We start from the raw sequence: 16,099 nt of genomic DNA on the forward strand, positions 1-16,099 counted from the left end.
GTCTGCCCTAATGTCTTTTCTTGGTGTTATATGACCTTGTGGTTGCCCATTTATAATGACAAAATATGAGACAGACTAGACATATGCCATAATCAAATGTACCCATCACCCATCTATCAACAAAACCAAGTTTCTTCATCACTTCTTCCAAAAAAGTCCCGCTCTACCATGTCATGTCATAGGCCTTGATTATATCTTCTTCTTTTCTTTTCTTTTTTTCTTTTTAACGACGAAGAACCCCTCTAAGGCATAGCCATTTCGTACACTCATCCCTGTCAGATAACCGTGTAAAGCGCTCCCTTCACACGGATCGAGTAATACTTCAACTTCATCGATTGGCTAGCCCCAAGGAATTATTTGCACCAAAGAGATTCGAACATTGGACTTCATGAAACTACCACAAAGTTTTAGGACCATATACCCTGTTTTCCCCTTCATACAAGTATCCATAATGTGCATAATTTCATATGCTATTGATATATTTTAGGTAATAAGCCTAACAAATATGAAGGCACTTTGATTGTGAGAAATAATGTTAGGTATAACTTCCTTGAGCTTATTAGCAAGCACTTTATAAATGAGCTCGAAAAAAATGGATCGCGATCTTAATCCGTAAAAAACACCACATAAATTAATAGGCTTGAGCTCACACACTTAAGATGGTTGCTTGACCTTTGGAATAAAGGTTATATGAGTGACATTATGGAGCCATTAAGAATGCCTGAAATTTAGCAAAACTATGTATAATTTGACGAGTAAAACTATACATTACCTCCCATCACTCAAAGCTTATGTGGCGTGGTCCTTCAAGAAAATCAATATCTATACATCAAATGACGTGAGAAATCACGCCACATAAATTTTAGGAGAATTATGAGGTAGTGTCTAGCATTACTCACGGTATGATATACCTCTCTACCAACTATTGCATAGTATACTTAAAAAAAAAAATAAAAAAATAAAAAAAAACCATTGCTCAATAATTTTTATAAAAGCAAGCAGCCTTGGAGCTTTTAATTGTTGCATTTGAGACAAGGCTACAATGATCTCATCCACTGTAAATTTCTTCAATGACTGCTCATTCATTTCTTTTATGACCTTTTCCTATTATTATTATTATTATTATTATTATTATTATTATTATTATTATTATTTCATATTTTACTTTCAAAATCATTTTCCTAAAATCACAAAAAAAAGTTTTTAAGCTTGTCAACATACATATAACTTTATTAAGTTTTCTTCTGTAATTATTCATTAAAAGTTCGCGTGAATCAAAATTCATTGAAGATTAAGATGAACTTTATGGAAGAATACTTCTTCTTTTTTTAGGGAATATTGAAAATATTTATAAAAAAACCAAACATACCATATCGTTAAAATGAGACAATATTTTCCAAAAAAAGCACAAAGAAAAGAAAAGAAGAAGAAAGGAAAGGAAAGAAAAGAAGAAGAAGAAGAAGAAGAAGAAGAAACAGCTCCCTCCCACTCTTCTCTCCTTTCTCTTGTTACTGTTGTCTATTGTCAAGTCCAGCAAATAGAAAGGCAGAAGCTCTCAAAACCCTACGCCCACACAATACTCAACACCCCCAAAGATTAACTGAAACAACCACCACACCTCTTTACTTGCAGTCTCTCTAAAGCTATGCGACTTCCCAATTTCCCAAGGCCGATTATTTTGTCATGCAAGGCATTACAGATATCCTGAAAGATGGTCCGTACACAACCCTAATCCAACCATAGAGACCAAGACAGTTCAGAATGATTGATGGTTGCGACGGTGATGCAGCAGCAGCAGACTTCTGCAGTGGCGTCGCAGCCAACCAATCCCCAGTCTTCTCTTAGATCACCACCACCACCACCACCAGCCACAGCGACCCCCACGCAGTCCCCACACGCGCTCGCACCGCACCGCGACCAGCAGCTGGATCATGCTTTGGTACCGATCGGGGACGCGCACCGGTCGGGGGAGCCCGCGGCCCTGATGGCGTGCCCTCTGGCGAGGGTCCGGCTGTCGGATATCGCCCCGTACGAGGGGGCCCCTGGCGGGACCTACGGGAGGGCAGTGGAGGCGCTGGCTGGGTCGCTGATGAGGCACAATGCGGCACTGATCGAATTGGGCAGCGGAGACGCGGCGCTCATGCGTTGCGGCTTGGAAGCGGCCCGCTTGTACTTTAGGAGTAGGGCTCAGCAGAGTGTTGTTGGAAAGGGAAGCCGTGGAGTTTACACGTACAGAGCTGGAAGGTATCTAATTTTCTTTTTCTTTTTGTTTTGTTTGAATTGTCTTTTGGTTTATAGAAGGGATGGTTGTTTGTTTGGAGCTGAAAATTTTCCAAGTACTTGGACGGTATTTGCATATTTGTTGTGTAATATGTTCAAATTAGGGTAACTTTTAGTGTGTAGAGTTCGTGTGTGTCAGTGCAGGTTCTTTGTTTTGCATGCTCTGAAATGAGTTTCTATGTTTATATGGGAAATGGAATGTTTTTATTTATTGTGTTTGAAATATTATGTCTTCTACATCTTTTTGCTTATAAGAGCTTTCACCGTGATAAGAAAAAAGAGTTGAGACACTGATTTAGAACATTTAGGATCCTTTTGGTTTGTGAGTCAATAATAGGTTTTCTGAAAAGTGCATTTTGTTACTCAATATGCTAACCACAAAAGATTTTGGGGACCAACTAATTTCTAGCTGTTTTCACTTGCGGGAGGACCTTCATTGAGTGGATTCACTCTTGAAAGTGCCTGATCTAGACATTCATGTGCACAATTGAGACAGAATCTGTTAGTCTTAGTTGTAGAAGTTCTGCCCCAAGTAAATTATTGTCCTTGTTGTTGTTATTGTTATTACTACTACTGCTGCTATTATTCTTTACAAATTAAACATTTATGAGCTTGCCTTGTTGCAGGCCTTTAGAAGATTGGGACTCATCTCCCCCTTGCATGGCTGATATTTTTAGGTGCATGGGAAAGGCAGCTCGTGCTGCTCTATCTGCAATAGCAAGGCATCTTCGACTGCGAAGCGAGTAAGTATTATGCTGATCGATTTTTATTCTTGCTTTGCTTGTGGTTATTTTTTATTTCCAATTTTTTTCTATATATATACATATCCACTTACAGCAGCATATATTGTTCAGTGTTTTCAATAATTTGCTTGATGATACCCCATTGCCTGCGAATGAGGTGTCCTCATCGATGCTTGTTGTGACCTACTTGAATGCTTCTTTGCAAAATGGGAAGGGTGCATTTGGAGGTGGGAAGCCAGCAACAAATGGTGAAGTTGAGAAGGGATTGGTTACATTGATTTCCTCAGACAGTCCTGGTCTTCAGGTGTCTTCCTATTTGTTGATGATTACTCTGATTTTAAACAATTGTGATTTTCTTAGTTGTTGGAGTGGGAAATAAACCAGTAATAGTCTTCAAATGCTTTCTTGTAATTCTTCAGTCGTACTTTATTATCTGGGTTATAATTAGTATTACTTGTTTGATGTGTCTATGCAATGAAAAAAAGTTTGTGGTGTTTTTGATTGATGTGCACCACAAATTATTCATGTAAGCTACTTTCTTCAATAGGTTTGTGATCCCAATGGTCGGTGGTACCTAGCAGATGGTGGGTCAACTCCTGGGGATCTTTTACTTCTTACAGGCAAGGCACTTAGTCATGCTACTGCAGGCCTTCGTCCTGCTGCATCATATAGAGCTGCTCCTGATTATTTGTCAGGCACTAATGGTAGTGGGAGGTACAAGTTAATTTATAGCAGTTTGTTCTTGTGATGAATGTGGTGAAACAAACCTTTCAAATATTGCATTTGACTTTCCAAGAAGTTCATTTTACATTTAGCTTTGTTATTGTAGGACATCACTTGCGTTTAGGCTCATGCCGCAGGGTAACGCTATATTAGATTGTTCTCCAATTGCAGCAGCTGGTCATATTATTCCCCAGAGCTATGTACCGATATCTGTAAGCCAGTTTATGGATGAGCTTTCGGCAGAGGAAGATGTATTCTGCAGTCGTTCTGATAATACTTATGTAAGTTCTATCCTCAAGCAACCCATCTTGAGTCAACAGTGGAACTAAAATTTTTGATGTCTCAAAATAAAATATGCAGGAGTTCTCAAGGAAATAATTAATAACTATAAAACTCTATATGTTTTAGGTTGCATAAATACAGTTTTTGTTTTCTGTCTTCTGTCTTCTTTGTATTAGAATTAGGGTTCTGATGCATTAGACAACCAAATCCATCTAAATTCTAAATTCAACTGCCAAGTTTGAATAGCTCTCACTTATTAGTGAAGAGTCATCATTTACGCCTGTTGAAATGGAGAATTTCGTGTTTTGTGGCAAGCTGGCATGAACTGGGAACCTTGAAACTCGAGTGCCTTAGAAGGACAATTTTTAGTTTTTTTTTTTTTTTTGTGGCTCAAATATTTTCCCTACTCCGTGATCAAAATAGAAAACATAGTGGCCAATATAAAATTTTTGAGTGGTTATGATTGGAAAGGTATCTTGTTTGGGCTTGGCTTGTTTTTTACAAGGAATCATTCCCTTCTATTTCTTGTTGTCTTACTCTCATGCAGTGAGAATCATAGATAAAAAATAATTCTATACCATCAGCTCAAAAATGAAAAAAAAAAAGAGAGGGGAAAAAGACCTTTCTACTTGATGTGATGCGCCCAGTTGAGTATAATCAAATATGATTAATATGCAATTCTCAGTGGATGAAATCCTCAGCACTTTCATTGTTAATATCTTTTTAATCAACCATGGCTAGCTACTGTTATTTACCCAAAAAAAATTATTGATGTTTGATTAACAAAATCTTTTTTAATAATGAGAATGGTCAGTTGTGTGTGCTCATGTGTGCATGCTTATGTTGCTAGTTGTAGTATTTAAAACTATTTATGCTACTGAAGTAGCCTGCCAAAATATGGGCTGTGCACTCAAACAGATTCAGTTAAGACTATCTATTATGGATATATTTTCATATATATAAATTTTATCTTATGAGTCTTCGTTTCCACATCTTTCCAATTTTTTTCACCCATTTCCATTGCTTCTCTGAGATGTTTGTATTTCCGAGTTGATAAAAAAGATGGGTGAAAAAATAGTTTCCATCCCTGAGGGTAAATGTGCTTTGTCAAACAAGATTATGGAGCCCTATGCTGTTATAGACTGAGTTTCAGGACTTAAAATAATTTAATTCTACATTTGCTAACTACGATTTGAGAATGTGTATCTTGACTACTTCGGATATGAAGAAATCTTGCATGGATATTGGATTTGCAGGTAGCTCGAAACAATTTGAATAAGGATCTGTCGTTAAGAAGTGTTCTCTCAGATCCCATATCGTGAGTTTTTCTCTGTTTGCACTTGGTTCCTTTTCTGTGAAGCTATTATACTAATTTTTCCAGTTTTTGAGTTTTAGTTTGACGCTTCATCAGATAAGAGTATCACCAGTGGATGATGATATGTGTGTGTGTGTGTGTGTGTGTGTGTACTATACGTCCACTATGTGCATTAGATATTGTGACAATCCATTGGATTACATTTGTTTAATTGGATACATAGTCATGAAATCCTTTATATGAGGCCCTCATCAGATAAGAGTATCACCAGTGGATGATGATATATATGTGTGTGTTTGTGTGTAGTATATGTCCACTATGTGCATAAGATATTGTGACAATCCATTGGATTGCATTTGTATTAATTTTGGATACACAGTCACGACATCCTTGATATGAGGCTTCTTACTTCTGGAATCATAATGCATGGAAAACCTGCATCTCATTTATTATTTTCTTTTTCACAGGCACACTATAAACGAGTCAAATCGTGGCGACTTTTGATCAACTACATTGTATATAGCCTTATTTTCTCTTAGGAGTATCAACCTTGTATGATTTTGTGAGAAATTTTACATTATGTTCTTACAAAATGTCCGTTTACTTGGCAGTTCTGAAAATCAACTTGGTGTGCCATAGGCTTACAATTAAAATCAACTTGTCTTCTTATCAAGGGTTGTTATTACTTGTATATCTTAAGTGTTCTTGTGCCTTAGTGATAATGGAGCTCTTAAGTAGAGTTCCTGGTCACTGATCACCATGTTATGATTAAGATGTTAGGAAACATTCTTAGGCTTACTATGAAATCTCAATTTCCATTATGAACTTATCACTAATATCTAATTTTAATATTGCCTATTTCTTTTTTGTTTTTAACTTTTTGTACTTCACTTTTGACTGTAGATTGATTTTACTTTCTTCCTAGTAAGAAAAATTGGCATGAAAATATCTGTCTACATTATTTGGGGTACTAACGTTTATTTTTTTTTTAAAAAAAAAAAAATCATCTATGCTTTAGGGGTTCATTTCTTGAGGATGCCATGGTTGTTTCATGTGGACATTCATTTGGTGGTCTGATGCTGAGAAGAGTCCTGGAAAGAGTAAGTATGAATATCTCTTGTTCCTTACAGAAACTATGCCCAATAATTGCTTCGTAGAAAAGGCCTTTGGAGTTAAATATGTGCAGTAACAATCAAGCCATTTTTGGGTGCAGAAGATAATTCAATTATTTATTGATATATGAAAAGGTTATGTCTTTGAAATCCCTTTTTTTTCCAACTTGTATACCCATGCACCGCATAAAAAAACAACTTTGAGACTTAATAATAGTAATTTAGAAGAAGAGGGTAGGATTTCCTTATAATATGATATAAAGTTTGGAGATTCTCCAAGGGTTTGGCTCAAGTGATAAGGGCTTTGGTCTTGGTGGCATTCCCATAAGGTCTAAGGTTCGACAGCGAAGCCGGAGTATTACCCGATTTGTGTGGAGGGGGTGCTTTATATGGGTCCGAGGTTTACCCGACAAGGATGGGTACACGAAGTGACCCTGCCTTGAAGGGGTTCCTCGTCATAAAAAAAAAAAGTTTGAAAAGAGACTGCAGAAGAAAGGATATGAAGGGAGGGAGAGGAGAGGATATCACCTTCCTTTGGCTGTTTTACTAAATAATAGGAGGGAGAGGGGAGTGGAATCCTCCTCTTATTTTGCCATAGAGTTGAAGGGAGGGGAAAATGTAAGAGATCATACTCATTAACAATGAGGGAGAGATAAATGCTAAGAGTTTACTTGGATTTGATTGGTAATGATAATGATAAATTGTTAAGAGTAACTTATCAAAAATAAATAAATTTTTTTTTTTTTTGATAAGTAAGAGAGATATCATTTAAAAGCGCAAAGCGCAATCAAGTACACAGGAAGTATACAAGAAAAGCAGCTAGGAAGAAAAAGAAAACAGAACAAGGAAATCATTAAAACTAAGAGGTAAAGGTGCGAGGACCGCCGCCACCCAAGAATACAAGGAATGAAAGAAAAAGGAAATGAGTTCCTCAATAGATCTTTCTTTGTCCTCAAACTGCCTATCAAAAATAAATAAATTGCTAAGAGTAAAATGGAAATACAAAGAAAAACCCATTAAACCTAGTATTCTCTCTACCAAAATTTCCCTAATTTGATGGAATAGTAAAAAGGGGCTTTCAGGAAGTATGGTAGCCCTCTTAACTCCTATCATATTCTCCCTCCCTCCCTCCCTCCCCCTCAAAGATACATCCAAACAGGGGAAGGGTAAACCCCACCCCTTCCCCTCTCCTTTCCTCTCCTCTTTTTCCATCCTGATTTACTCTGATGGATTACACAATAGAAGCAAAGCATTAGGAACTGGGAAAAACTTCAGAACTTAAAAGAAAAAAGTAAGGAAATATTGGCTACCACACTTTCAAGAAAAACCTTTTTTTTTTCTTTTTTTTCTGGGCATTAAAAAAAGTATTTTGTCCCCATGGGTGACCACCCACCACCCATGTGAACAAGAACAACAAATGCCCACCAAAAAAAAAAAAGAAAGAATAAAAAAGAAAGAAAGAAAAAAGAATGGTATATTGGGAAATTAATTCTTAGCACTGTTCCATTCATGGGGGAATAGCTAGTCCTTACCTTTTTGAGAAGAATAGCTATTCCTCATTTTAGGAGAATAGTTCTATTCATGTTCCCAGTAATGGTGGCAACACAACCAAACTATATTCCATTCTTGAGTCTATTCATGCATACCAAACTGACCTAGATTTGCCTTGTTGAAATAGTGCTATATGTCGGATTAGGCCACACAGCCTGCCCATTCACTTACATTTGGGGTGAATGCATGTCAGTTCTAATTGAAGGTGCTAAAAGGAGGCCCAACACGAATTAGCAAGACAATTGAATGTCTCCTTTTGTAATTGGCTCTAATTGGTTCGATTGGATGGTGTATTATAAATAGTTTTTACTTTAGGCACCCACTATCACGTACACATGCAGTGTATGCTCTCAGGCATATGACCAAATTTAGGGATTGGATTATTTTACTTTCGTTTTTCCTTCTTTCCTTTTGTCTTGGTCTTTCTCTTGTTCCTGTGACTTTTTGTTCCACCCCCTTCCAGGTGTGTATTATAATTAGTTTTGACTGTAGGCACCCACTATCACGTACACATGCAGTGTATGCTCTCAGGCATATGACCAAATTTAGGGATTAGATTATTTTACTTTCGTTTTTCCTTCTTTCCTTTTGTCTTGGTCTTTCTCTTGTTCCTGTGACTTTTTGTTCCACCCCCTTCCAGGTGTGTATTATAATTAGTTTTGACTGTAGGCACCCACTATCATGTACACATGCAGTGTATGCTCTCACGTGTATGACCAAATTTAGGGATTATTTTGAATTTTGTTTTCCCTTCTTTCCTTTTGTCTTGGTCTTTCTCTTGTTCCTGTGACTTTTTGTTCCACCCCCTTCCAGCTTCCATTGCATTCTTGCTCATTTATGTACACATAGAAATAGGTATCCGTGTTTTTTTTTTTTTTTTCAAAATTCCTGTTTTTTTTTTTATTGTTAAAGGAATACTGTCCCTCAGATGTGTTTCATGGTGTATGGTTATGAGATTTAAATTCTAGTTATGCTCTCTCTATTACTTCTAGATGGGAAGAGACAAGAATCATAACTACAGTTATTGTTTGCATCACAGTCAAGATGTACCCTTTGCAATGCAGAAATTGAGACCGGATCTTTAATCCCTAATCTTGGTATATTCTACATCACCTTTTTTTTTGTTTAAGAAAAATAAATTTATTTTATGTTTGATCTCTCTCTCAAACTCTCAAACTCTATTGTTTTTTCGTCCAACTTATAATTTTAGTCATGCTACATTTTAATCCACTTTTCTGAGCCAATTAATGTATTTTGTTATTTTTAAATTTTAATGTGGATTGATTTCCTCCCCAGCTCTTAGAGCCGCAGCTGTTGCAGTAAAGCATGAGGATGATCGGAGGTTATTTCATAATGCTGCTCTCCGGAAGCGTCGGAAAGAAATGGTTGATCAAACGGATTCAATGAGAAGATCAATCAGGGTATGGTTCAAAAAAGTGCCTGATATTTTTACTACTTGGTCTATGTGGTCTTTAGCACATGTTATTTACTTGTTTTGGGAGCTCAAATGGTAGAAGACATGAAACAAATTTGGGTATGCAACAATGGAGAAGTGTGACAGTTAATAAGGAGAATGATAGTCTATGAAATAAGAACCGCTACATCTTTGTATGAAAAAGTCGAAGGCTTTGTTTGTCTTTTCAGGGAATCTTTTTGCCTTCTAACAAAAAAAGTAAAAACATTAACAAACAATTTCAAATACAAAATACTTAAAATTACTTTCACCTTTATGTCACAGCAGAACACTTTTTTAACCAAAAATAAAAAAGCATCGTCTAAAAATTTGTATCAAACAAACCCTAAATTATTTTGTAATTTGGCTCAAATATATTGGAAGCATTTGTCAATTAGCTCTAGCTTACACTTGTTTCCCTTAAAAGAATGGGTAAAGGGTGATGTCACGGTTCAAAGCTTCTTAGGGCGTGTGTAACTTACCAATTTTTTTTTATTTTTTTAAAGAAGCATATTGGACAATTTGCTTAAATATTTCAAGTGCTTCATTTCTAGGAATGATTTTTTTTTGTTGGAAAATTACTAAATTAGTCTTTGGGGATTGACCTTATAACAAATAAATCCCTAGGGTTTCAAAATGATCGAATAAATTCTTGTGGTATGCCTTTGTATCAAAATGATTAATCCGTACAAATTTCAGAAATTTTTCTGATAGAACCCTTTGAAATTACAATTTTATCCTCGATGGCCGAACTACCCTCATAGACCTTGAGGACCACACCCTCAATGGTGAGTTCTGGGGTGTCTCGCTCACCCCCGAACCAAGTTTTTTAATTTTGTTTTATTTTTATATATTTGAGGGTAGAATTGTAATTTTATAAGGACTTAGTCAGAAAAATGGCCGGAATTTGGACAGAGGGATCATTTTGATACAAAGGCATATCACAGGAATTTATTTGATCATTTTGAAACTTCGAGGATTTATTTGTTACAAGGTCAAACCCCAGGGTACAATTTTGTAATTTTCTCTTCTTCTTTTTTGTCAGTTTTTCGTTGGAAAAGTATCTACCTGAAATTTTCAGTGGTTTATGTAAAAATATGGAAATAAGGTTTCGCAGAATGTTTATTTAGACAGGGAAAGACAGTTCCTTGTTATCTATACTATGATTAAAATTGCAGTTTCTCTGACTTCCTTTCCTTAATATCTCTTTTTGGGCAAGTTGCTTTCCTTCAATATCATGGAAAGAAAACAGTAACTTCTCTCCCAGTATCATGTCTTTTAAAATGTTTAGTGGAGGCTAAGTGGCAAATTATTTTTGGTAATGTTGATAAACTGCTTATCAAAATGGTTGACACCATGTACATTTCAAATGTTTGATAAGGTTTAGGCTTTGAGCATCATTTAATTGATGGATATTGGAAAGTGTAATTTTTACAAAGCTATAACTTTATAAGATAAACTAACCGTGCCTTTCAATTTAATGTACAATGAATGGATTTTGGGGAAGGCATTTACAAGTAAATGACAGTAGTAGTGTTTCATACAAACAATGGTTTAGGAATTTGTAGTGTATTAAACAACTCACTGCCTAATGTTATCAGAGTTCTTAGTTTCTTATGAATAAATTTTTAAGGACATTAGCCACATGATTGTCTTAGGAAAATGGAGATGTTAATGCTGATGATGCGCTCCATCGGGGGGTGCAGTATCCATTTTCAGAAAACGAGAAAGTGGTAATTAAGGTGAGATTTTTGCAACTTTTTTTTCTATTATCTATTGGCCATGACGGATTCCACTTACTGGATAGATATTTCAAAGGCAATACTGAATTATGCAGGGAAACAGGAGGACGCCAGAAAAATTTGTTGGGAAGGAAGCGATCATCACGTCCCAGTGTCTCAATGGCTGGTGAGTGGGCAAGACCTAACTTCATTCACTTGTATGGCACTTTATGCATTTTGATTTGTAGATACTGTTGCTGAATCAAGGCCACCAAAAGGTAAAAACTGAAGTATCATAGGAAGGCAGTCCTATTTCAACACTGAGCTCTTTTTGCAAGTTAAATAGAATCTGCACATTTGTAGCCATAAGGGTTGATGCGTGAGAAGTGAGAACTCCAGGGGTGCTGGATAGTGATGCTAGTTTCTGTTTCTCCCTTCTTACTTTATAACCTGCTGATGTTTGGTTTCCAAACCAGAAATCATTCCCCTATATACAAACAACTTCTCTAGCCATTGACGTTGGGAAGGGAACAGAGGCTACTTATCTTTTCTCTAGGCTTTTGGGAAAGCTAGCATATGTTCATACCGAGTGTCAACCTTGATTATTTAGACTCATTCGCGTAGAGTGAAAATTAAGCCTCTGATCTTCCAAATCTTGCTGAATTTTATGAATGAGTCCTGAAGGACCCCACATTTAGAATGTTTATAATGACCTGATAAGATATTGGGCTTCCCCTTCCTTTGGTGCCAATGCCATTAGCTTGCAACACCTCTTCTTTACCTCACCCCCCACACCACACATTGCAAGTCATAATAATGATAGTAAAATAAAAACCCTAACGGGCGCATTGGAAATTCGGAACCAGCTCTTTTGGTTGTGATTTGACCATCTTAGTATTGATAAAATTTTGCATGTTATTCAGTACCCAAAACACTAGTGCAGTATAATCAATTTTTATTTTTTATTTTTTATTTTTTATTTTTTATTTTTTATTTTTTATTTTTTATTTTTTTTTATGGGTTTCAGGTACTTGCTTAAGATTATTGGAACTGGAGAGAATGTCCGCCTGCAGTACCGTTCCCTTAGGAAGATATCGAATACAATAGCCATTGAAGGCAGATGTCCATCGCAGCCGATGCAGAATAGTAGCTGATAAAATATTAATTTCTTTTAGTGCGATACTTAAACCTTAAACCCTCATAGTGCATAATTAAGAATCTCTCACCCCGTTTGGCTCCTCCTCCTATTAATTAGGGAAGATATAATACAAGTTTTAGTGATTGTAATCGAATGTAGTCTATGTAGCCAGAGAAGGTAGTCTGCTTGAATGCTAGAGTTCCTGACACCTTTTAAAAGATCTTTTGTACATTGGAAAAAGGAGAAAAGATGATTTAGGTAGTGTTTCAATTTCTTCAGAAACGCTGAAAATGATATGAAAATTAATTTTGCCAAATGCTATTTTTCAGTGTAGAATATGTTGCGGATATTTTGTACCACCAAAGTTACTCTTTAATAGTATTTTTTTTTTTTTTAATAAAATTGGCATGCTCAAGAGACAGCCATTTTTATATACTGGGTTGGATGAAGTTTATTTAACTCAATTCGGAGGAAAACTGTCTTATTAATTAGTAATTATATTTTTGTTTTACAATTATTTTATAATGTTAGTGAGGTAATTTTAAACAGTCTTTAATTTATTTTTTTAATAAGGACTAATCTAAAGGATGATTAGTACTATTAGTTTAACATTGCACATGAGCTTGCCAAGGAGGCTTCCTCTCAGTGCATGGACAAAGTGTGGCCGGGGACTATGCCTAGCAGTATACATGGTTTTGTACCTAGGGACTTAGTTGGTTCCTAGATCCTTTTGATGGATCATTTGTCTAATCCTGAATTATTAATAAAGAATGCCTTTTCTGTTTTAAAATATATATATATATATATATGGAATAAAAATATAATTTATAAGATTACTATTATATTTTACAAATCCAGCTGCTGCCCACCATAATCAACAAAGAATCTGAAATCTGTCACGCCATAATCAACAAAGAATCTGAAATCCTGATGACAGAATTTTATTGGCTCACGTAACGTTACACATGATTTTCCATTTTGTTATTTATTATTTTATTCTTATTCTCTTTTTTATTTTTATTTTTTTGAGTGGTATTCTTATTCTTATTCGTTTGCCGTGAATGCGATTGTAATATATGGTTTTCATTCTTTGGACCCGGACCCATGAAGGTGCTCATGAATATCTATCTATATATATATATATAGACGAGTATATTTTGTTTCTCTTTTGTTCATTTATTTATTTATTTTTGATCTTTACTCCTTTATTTATTTTAGGTTGTTTTCTATGGGTTGCCAGAGAGGAGATTGTTGAGTTTTGTTGATGCAGTTTTTGGTCCAGTGACGTGGCAGCTTCAGATTGGTCTCTTTGCCTGTGACTTGCAAGACATCAAAGGTCCGCTAGGGGTTGGCCGACAGAGCCTCCTCCGACACCCAAGTCAGTAACGAGAGTGAAAAAGAGAGAAGAGCATATATCAAATGATATATCTTATTTATGAAGTGTTATGCCTATATATAGCCTCTTTTCATTTGCTGATATGCACAGTAAAAGCCTCACGATTGTACAACGTGAATAGTAATCAGTTATGATGTTCTGACACCTGATGAGGTATGTAGATATTAGGCGCGGGGCTCCGTTCTGACACCTTATATGATTTCTGATCTGATTAGCCGATTAATAAATGCTAGAGATCCTAATAAATGTTAAGGATCTTGGTCATGCCCGACCTATGTACATCTCGAGGATATAATCCAAGCGCATAGTCCAAGCACATAATCTTAGCACTGTATGACCCATGCATAGCCCAGGTGCTGTGCATTCCAAGTGTGCAACTGTACAATTCAAGCTAACACTCCAAGAGCTTCCTCCAGGCCCACCTAGCCTAGGGGATAATAATTCCCCAACAAGTTTCAAACTCATACTAATCTTTTTCTTTTTCTTTTTCTTGCCATATGTACTTTTTGTTGCATGTGTTGTATTTGATGTATGGCAAGTCTATTTTATGGTCAAGATTTTTGATGTATATAACGATATACATGATACAACATTATTCAACATTATTTGAACATAATGTTATATCATTTAAAATTTTAAATAACTTGACAACATATATATTATTTGATCTATAAAATTTAATATAGACCATAAAATAAACTCACCCCTATGCAATTGAAATAAAGAGGATCTTGATCTCACTTCCATGTGAGGTTCTTAAAAATAGAAATGATGTGACAATCATATTTAGCATGAAATTTTGTCTTTTATAGTGATGTGTTTTTGTTGCTATGTGGGCGCCCCTCTGGAATGGCCACCACCCCCACCCAAAAGTGTGATTGGATCACATTAACCACTCTCATCAAGAAAGTAACTTATCATTGTTTTATCCTTTGAGAGGGTGGTGAGCCAATGCCACCTTAAGAGTGCCATAGAAGTGGTCCGACTATCTCAAGAATATGTATTGTTATGGTGGGCTGAACATCCTCACCTTTTGAAACGTGGTTGACCACCCCCTTTCAAAGGGTTTAAGAGTGGTCGGTCCACCCAACCATTACTACGGGTGGTCAGACCGCGTCAATCATTCTTTTGGGGTGGCCAAACACCTCTAAACGGATTACTAGACCACCTCAACCATTCCTTTGGGATGACCAACCACCTCAAAGAAGTAATCTGATTACTCCATTACTTCGGCTATTTTTTACTTTAATTTTTTTTGGTTTTGTTTAAAAGGTTAGGACTCAATTGACTCATTCCATGGTCATTATTCATTTTGAATGAATAAAGGGAAAAAGACACTTTTTTCCATGATTTATCCACGGCCTAACTATATACCTCATAATGTACCAAAATTTAGATATGACCCTCCCGAACTTGCCAACATGTAGCAAAAAATGCAATTCGTCCATTCGTTCGTCTGTTTGGACGGAAAGTTGGTCACGTGCGTTGCATGTGACGGTTTAAGTGCGTTTCTCTTCCCAAAATACTCCTGCCCCATCCGGACGTTAAACTCGCACATGCATTAAAAAGAAAAGAAAAGAAATAGCTTACCATCTTTTTCCTAACTGAGACGTTCAACGAAGAAGGCGACCCGACCTCCGGGATCAGCCTCAGAGTGTCTGGCGTGCTGTCGCGAGCACCCAAAAATAAAAACCTTACTTCTAAAATATATGTAGTAGTGCAAGTAAGAGTCGATCCCACGAAGAGTGATTAGTCGAGTTTTATGCTAAGTGATCAAGGATGGGGGGGGTTTTGCGTATGACAATAAAAATAATAAGTAAAATAAAAATATAAGGAAAAGAACAAACATTGGTCTTAGTCAACTTCCACCGTCAGAATCTGGCAACTGATCATCGATGCAAATATATATCAATTCATACTTGAATATTCACCGTTGGAACTGTTTTCCTATCTCTCCTTAGTCGTAGTTAATTAGAAGACAAGCGCTCTAATTAACCCTAACTACTAAACAACCTAAGACAAGCGCTATAAGTTTAATCTAGTAGCAGCCTTAAGAATTAGAGAGATCGATGAAGCGAAACAACACAAGCACAAGCGGTTGCATTTAATTTCGTCAGATGTTCTTCCTAAGATTTAATAATCACTGAGAAGCAGCAAATCATTAAATCTTAGTTGCTTCATAGATTGGAGGGATCAAACAATTACGGATTTGATATCCAACCCAGCAATAGATTGCAACGAATAACAAACTAGTAGACTTCCTAGGATTTAATGATCGCCAGCGCAGAAACTCAGTCAAATCATTAAATAAACTAGTTGGCTACTAGTGGGCTTCCTAGGATTTAATGATCGCCAGCGCAGAAACTTAGTCAAATCATTAAATAA

General features: G+C 36.2%; 1 protein-coding gene across 1 annotated transcript; it reads left to right on the forward strand.

The window, feature by feature from the left end:
* The first annotated feature begins 1,391 nt into the window (after positions 1-1,391).
* Positions 1,392-12,634, forward strand: LOC133870931 (uncharacterized). The gene is made up of 12 exons (XM_062308220.1): positions 1,392-2,244; positions 2,907-3,023; positions 3,135-3,327; positions 3,571-3,737; positions 3,853-4,027; positions 5,285-5,346; positions 6,362-6,443; positions 9,046-9,103; positions 9,303-9,427; positions 11,118-11,201; positions 11,297-11,367; positions 12,208-12,634. The coding sequence occupies exons 1-12, from the start codon at positions 1,769-1,771 to the stop codon at positions 12,332-12,334; spliced, it is 1,737 nt and encodes a 578-aa protein (XP_062164204.1). The 5' UTR covers positions 1,392-1,768; the 3' UTR covers positions 12,335-12,634.
* Positions 12,635-16,099: the final 3,465 nt, after the last annotated feature.

This window comes from Alnus glutinosa, chromosome 1, assembly GCF_958979055.1.
Source record: "Alnus glutinosa chromosome 1, dhAlnGlut1.1, whole genome shotgun sequence".
Lineage (NCBI taxonomy): Eukaryota > Viridiplantae > Streptophyta > Magnoliopsida > Fagales > Betulaceae > Alnus > Alnus glutinosa.